The 6,000-nt window shown below is 48.9% G+C and overlaps 1 protein-coding gene across 2 annotated transcripts in view; it reads right to left on the minus strand.

The window, feature by feature from the left end:
* Nucleotides 1–4,792, minus strand: part of LOC143958020 (inter-alpha-trypsin inhibitor heavy chain H3-like) — a 47,254-nt gene extending 42,462 nt beyond the window's left edge. For both annotated transcript variants that reach the window (XM_077467465.1, XM_077467463.1), the window contains exons 1-3: nucleotides 4,638–4,792; nucleotides 1,292–1,458; nucleotides 894–998 (exon numbers count right to left, since the gene is read on the minus strand). In XM_077467465.1, the coding sequence (XP_077323591.1) occupies nucleotides 894–998; nucleotides 1,292–1,458; nucleotides 4,638–4,715 (350 nt within the window). In that variant the 5' untranslated portion in view covers nucleotides 4,716–4,792. The remainder of the gene's footprint in view (nucleotides 1–893; nucleotides 999–1,291; nucleotides 1,459–4,637) is intronic.
* Between the last annotated feature and the right edge of the window lie 1,208 nt (nucleotides 4,793–6,000).

A 6,000-nucleotide genomic window follows, 5' to 3' on the forward strand; every position in this document is an offset into this window, starting at 1 on the left:
ATAAACAATGTTAATTTGTATCTTTCTATCTCCCGTCTTATCAGAGTTTATAAACAATGTTACTTTGTATCTCTCTATCTCCCGTCTGATCAATGTTTATAAACAATGATACTTTGTATCTCTATATCTCCAAGTTTATAAATAATGTTACTTTGTATCTCTCTATCTCCCGTCTGATCAATGTTTATAAACAATGATACTTTGTATCTCTATATCTCCAAGTTTATAAACAATGTTACTTTGTATCTCTATCTCCCGTCTGTCAATGTTTATAAACAATGTTACTTTGTATCTCTCTATCTCCCGTCTGATCAAAGTTTATAAACAATGTTATTTTGTATCTCTCTATCTCCTGTCTGATCAATGTTTATAAACAATGTTAATTTGTATCTTTCTATCTCCCGTCTGATCAATGTTTATAAACAATGATACTTTGTATCTCTATATCTCCAAGTTTATAAACAATGTTACTTTGTATCTCTCTATCTCCCATCTGATCAATGTTTATAAACAATGTTACTTTGTATCTCTCCATCTCCCATCTGATCAATGTTTATAAACAATGTCACTTTGTATCTCTATATCTCCAAGTTTATAAACAATGTTACTTTGTATCTCTCTATCTCCCGTCTGATCAATGTTTATAAACAATGTTACTTTGTATCTCTCTATCTCCCGTCTGATCAATGTTTATAAACAATGTTACTTTGTATCTCTCTATCTCCCGTCTGATCAATGTTTATAAACAATGTTACTTTGTATCTCTCTATCTCCTGTCTGAACAGCAATAAAAATCTGATTATAATCCTTCCTGACTTTATACAAAACTAAAAAAGAATACCCAGGGCATGTCCTATATAAGGTGGGGGAAGGGATACAATGGTGACACCTACTGGACAAGCCCGGCACTTTCCCCCCGGGACACGGCTCGATCGTACTGCTGCTCTGCGTCCTCCTTCTTCTTCACCACGCCGACAGTTGTCACTCCGCCCACCGTCCTTCAACATAAAAGAGGCTTTACAATGATATTCTGGGGATCACTAGAAGACACTTTGTATTATTCTCTATACACGATGAAGACAAATCCAGTTTTAGTTTTTATTTTATTATATTTTATTCTTTTTCCTCTCCATTTCCCCTCCCCCCTTGCAAGGCGCGTCGGGTGTAATAAATAGGAATGTCACCGCATTGCGCCATCGAAGGATCATGCATTGCGATAACGCACAGCGAGACACCCCAACATATCAATGAGGATCGATTCCCTCCGCTCGGGGGGCGGGGTCACGCTCACATGCTGAAGTTGGTGATGAACGCGGTTTTGGGAAGTTCCACATCGAAGATCGCTTCCTGAGAAGAGTTCCCCGCGTTCCGGATCTCCGTGGTGATCAGAGTCCGGGCAAATCGGGATGTCACCTTACAATCGATGTCCATTCTGTAGATGTCCATCGAGGATTCCACCTACAGAGAGATCACACATCTGAAAATGGAGACCTCAAGGCTCTGCACCAGAGGAGCTTACACTCTAATGTCCCCTCCCCCACAGTCACATCAGTCCCTGTACAGAGGAGCTTACACTCTAATGTCCCCTCCCCCACAGTCACATCAGTCTCTGCACAAGAGGAGCTTACACTCTAATGTCCCCTCCCCCACAGTCACATCAGTCTCTGTACAGAGGAGCTTACACTCTAATGTCCCCTCCCCCCACATCACATCAGTCTCTGCACAAGAGGAGCTTACACTCTAATGTCCCCCCCCCCCCACAGTCACATCAGTCTCTGTACAGAGGAGCTTACACTCTAATGTCCCCTCCCCCCACAGTCACATCAGTCTCTGTACAGAGGAGCTTACACTCTAATGTCCCCTCCCCCACAGTCACATCAGTCTCTGTACAGAGGAGCTTACACTCTAATGTCCCCTCCCCCACAGTCACATCTTTCTCTGTACAGAGGAGCTTACACTCTAATATCCCCTCCCCACAGTCACATCCATCTCTATACAGAGGAGCTTACACTCTAATGTCCCCCCCCCCCCCCCCACAGTCACATCAGTCTCTGTACAGAGGAGCTTACACTCTAATGTCCCCTCCCCCCACAGTCACATCAGTCTCTGTACAGAGGAGCTTACACTCTAATGTCCCCTCCCCCACAGTCACATCAGTCTCTGTACAGAGGAGCTTACACTCTAATGTCCCCTCCCCCACACAGTCACATCAGTCTCTGTACAGAGGAGCTTACACTCTAATGTCCCCTCCCCCACAGTCACATCAGTCTCTGTACAGAGGAGCTTACACTCTAATGTCCCCTCCCCCACAGTCACATCTTTCTCTGTACAGAGGAGCTTACACTCTAATATCCCCTCCCCACAGTCACATCCATCTCTATACAGAGGAGCTTACACTCTAATGTCCCCTCCCCCCACAGTCACATCAGTCTCTGTACAGAGGAGCTTACACTCTAATGTCCCCTCCCCCCCACAGTCACATCAGTCTCTGTACCAGAGGAGCTTACACTCTAATGTCCCCTCCCCCACAGTCACATCTTTCTCTGTACAGAGGAGCTTACACTCTAATATCCCCTCCCCCCACAGTCACATCCATCTCTATACAGAGGAGCTTACACTCTAATGTTCCCTCCCCCCACAGTCACATCAGTCTCTGTACAGAGGAGCTTACACTCTAATGCCCCCCCCCCCCACAGTCACATCAGTCTCTGTACAGAGGAGCTTACACTCTAATGTTCCCTCCCCCCACAGTCACATCAGTCTCTGTACAGAGGAGCTTACACTCTAATGACCCCTCCCCCCACAGTCACATCAGTCTCTGTACAGAGGAGCTTACACGCTAATGCCCCCCCCCCCCCCCCCCACAGTCACATCAGTCTCTGTACAGAGGAGCTTACACTCTAATGTCCCCACAGTCACATCTTTCTCTGTACAGAGGAGCTTACACTCTAATGTCCCCTCCCCCCACAGTCACATCAGTCTCTGTACAGAGGAGCTTACACTCTAATGTCCCCTACCCCCACAGTCACATCTTTCTCTGTACAGAGGAGCTTACACTCTAATGTCCCCTCCCCCACAGTCACATCAGTCTTTGTACAGAGGAGCTTACACTCTAATGTCCCCTCCCCCACATTCACATCAGTCTCTGTACAGAGGAGCTTACACTCTAATGTCCCCTCCCCCAACAGTCACATCCTTCTCTGTACCAGAGGAGCTTACACTCTAATGTCCCCTCCCCCCACAGTCACATCAGTCTCTGTACAGAGGAGCTTACACTCTAATGTCCCCTCCCCCCACAGTCACATCAGTCTCTATACCAGAGGAGCTTACACTCTAATGTCCCCTCCCCACAGTCACATCAGTCTCTGTACAGAGGAGCTTACACTCTAATGTCCCCTCCCCCACAGTCACATCAGTCTTTGTACAGAGGAGCTTACACTCTAATGTCCCCTCCCCCACATTCACATCAGTCTCTGTACAGAGGAGCTTACACTCTAATGTCCCCTCCCCCCACAGTCACATCAGTCTCTGTACAGAGGAGCTTACACTCTAATGTCCCCTCCCCCACAGTCACATCAGTCTATGTACAGAGGAGCTTACACTCTAATGTCCCCTCCCCCCCACAGTCACATCAGTCTCTGTACAGAGGAGCTTACACTCTAATGTTCCCTCCCCCCACAGTCACATCAGTCTCTGTACAGAGGAGCTTACACTCTAATGTTCCCTCCCCCCACAGTCACATCAGTCTCTGTACAGAGGAGCTTACACTCTAATGTCCCCTCCCCCCCACAGTCACATCAGTCTCTGTACAGAGGAACTTACACTCTAATGTCCCCTCCCCCACAGTCACATCAGTCTCTGTACAGAGGAGCTTACACTCTAATGTCCCCACCCCCCCCACAGTCACATCAGTCTCTGTACAGAGGAGCTTACACTCTAATGTCCCCTCCCCCACAGTCACATCAGTCTCTGTACAGAGGAGCTTACACTCTAATGTCCCCTCCCCCACAGTCACATCAGTCTCTGTACAGAGGAGCTTACACTCTAATGTCCCCTCCCCCCACAGTCACATCAGTCTCTGTACAGAGGAGCTTACACTCTAATGTCCCCCCCCCCCCACAGTCACATCAGTCTCTGTACAGAGGAGCTTACACTCTAATGTCCCCTCCCCCACAGTCACATCAGTCTCTGTACAGAGGAGCTTACACTCTAATGTCCCCTCCCCCCACAGTCACATCAGTCTCTGTACAGAGGAGCTTACACTCTAATGTCCCCCCCCCCCCCCACAGTCACATCAGTCTCTGTACAGAGGAGCTTACACTCTAATGTCCCCTCCCCCCACAGTCACATCAGTCTCTGTACAGAGGAGCTTACACTCTAATGTCCCCTCCCCCCACAGTCACATCAGTCTCTGTACAGAGGAGCTTACACTCTAATGTCCCCTCCCCCCCACAGTCACATCAGTCTCTGTACAGAGGAGCTTACACTCTAATGTCCCCCCCCCCCCACAGTCACATCAGTCTCTGTACAGAGGAGCTTACACTCTAATGTCCCCTCCCCCACGGTCTCTGTACAGAGGAGCTTACACTCTAATGTCCCCTCCCCCACGGTCTCTGTACAGAGGAGCTTACACTCACCGGAGCGCCATGGTTCGGTCGCAGTCCACGCACAGCGAGGAGAACGATCGCTATGCTCATCCACTTGATAGGAGCCATTTAAAATGTAAAATAAAACGTCATTCCTGAGAAGATTATCGGACGGGAGGCGTTCACATTAATGGATAACTTTGTAAGGAAACAAAAACCCCCAAAATTGTTTTACGCAATCAGAATTTCACAAGCGGTTCCCGTGGGAGGGGGAGGGGGGGGCGGCGATGAGCTTCGCTTCCAATATTGGAAAGAGTTGCGAGGAAAACGGATCAATATTGTACATTGTTCTGTAGACTGAATACATTGGTGGGCGCTCTCCGGGCGGTTGGCTCCTCTTTGATGATGGGGGGGCGCCTGTAAACACGTGACACACGCGTGCTTGAAGATTGTCTCCCCTCCCCCGCATAAAAACTCTCGTAAAATACAGTAAAATGTCGGCGTGACTCGGATTGTAAGACAAGCAAAATGTTTTTAAAAAAAATTGGACTTGATCTGCAATCGATGTCTTGATATACGAGTGGCGTCACGTCACGTCACGACTGAGTATAAAAGAGAAGAGAGGGCGCCTCGAAGTGTAGCCATGTGGTTATATTATATGAAGGTCCAACATTTAGCGACTCACATGGTTGATAAATAAAACAGACACAGCTAAGTATGGAGGCATCCGGGGTAAAGCTGTCCACACTGACCATCCCCCGCACCGCCATCGACGTCATCCCTTCCACCAGCGATTCAAACCTCTCTTTCAGATCGCTCTTCTGCAGGGGAGTCTTCCTGGTCACGATTGGAGACTGACAGCGGTGAGAGGCGGCGGCGCGGGGGATGGTCTATGTGGACAGCTTTACCCCGATGCCTCCATACTGAGATGAGCCCCTTGTAACCACTTGCCGCCCACCATACAGCAATACGAGGCCGGCAAAGTGGTTGTGATATCCGGACCGGGCGTCCTATCACGTCGCCAGGATATCAAGCCGCTGCGCGCTCCCGCCGATCGGTGGCGAGTCAGTCTGACCCACCGCAACTCCCATCTAGGTAGTGAGTCTCTGACGGAGGCTCTTTATCACGTGATCAGCCGTGTCCAATCGGCTGCTCCTCTGACTGGGGGGGTCTGTGCTGATTATCAACGCAGCCCCCCCCCCCCGGATGCCCACACTGGACCACCAGGTATGCCACCCTCAGTGCCCACAAAGGATGCCAATAAGTACCCACAATGGGCATCACTAATTGGAAGGCATTATCGTTTGGCAATGATTGGCATCCATCAGTACCATCCATTAGTGTATATCTGTGCCACCTATCAGTGCCCATCCGTGCTGCCTTTCAGTGCCCACTGCCACCTATGTGTACCCAT

This window comes from Lithobates pipiens, unplaced genomic scaffold, assembly GCF_037356315.1.
Source record: "Lithobates pipiens isolate NorthernLeopardFrog02 unplaced genomic scaffold, aLitPip1_a1.2 Scaffold_56, whole genome shotgun sequence".
Lineage (NCBI taxonomy): Eukaryota > Metazoa > Chordata > Amphibia > Anura > Ranidae > Lithobates > Lithobates pipiens.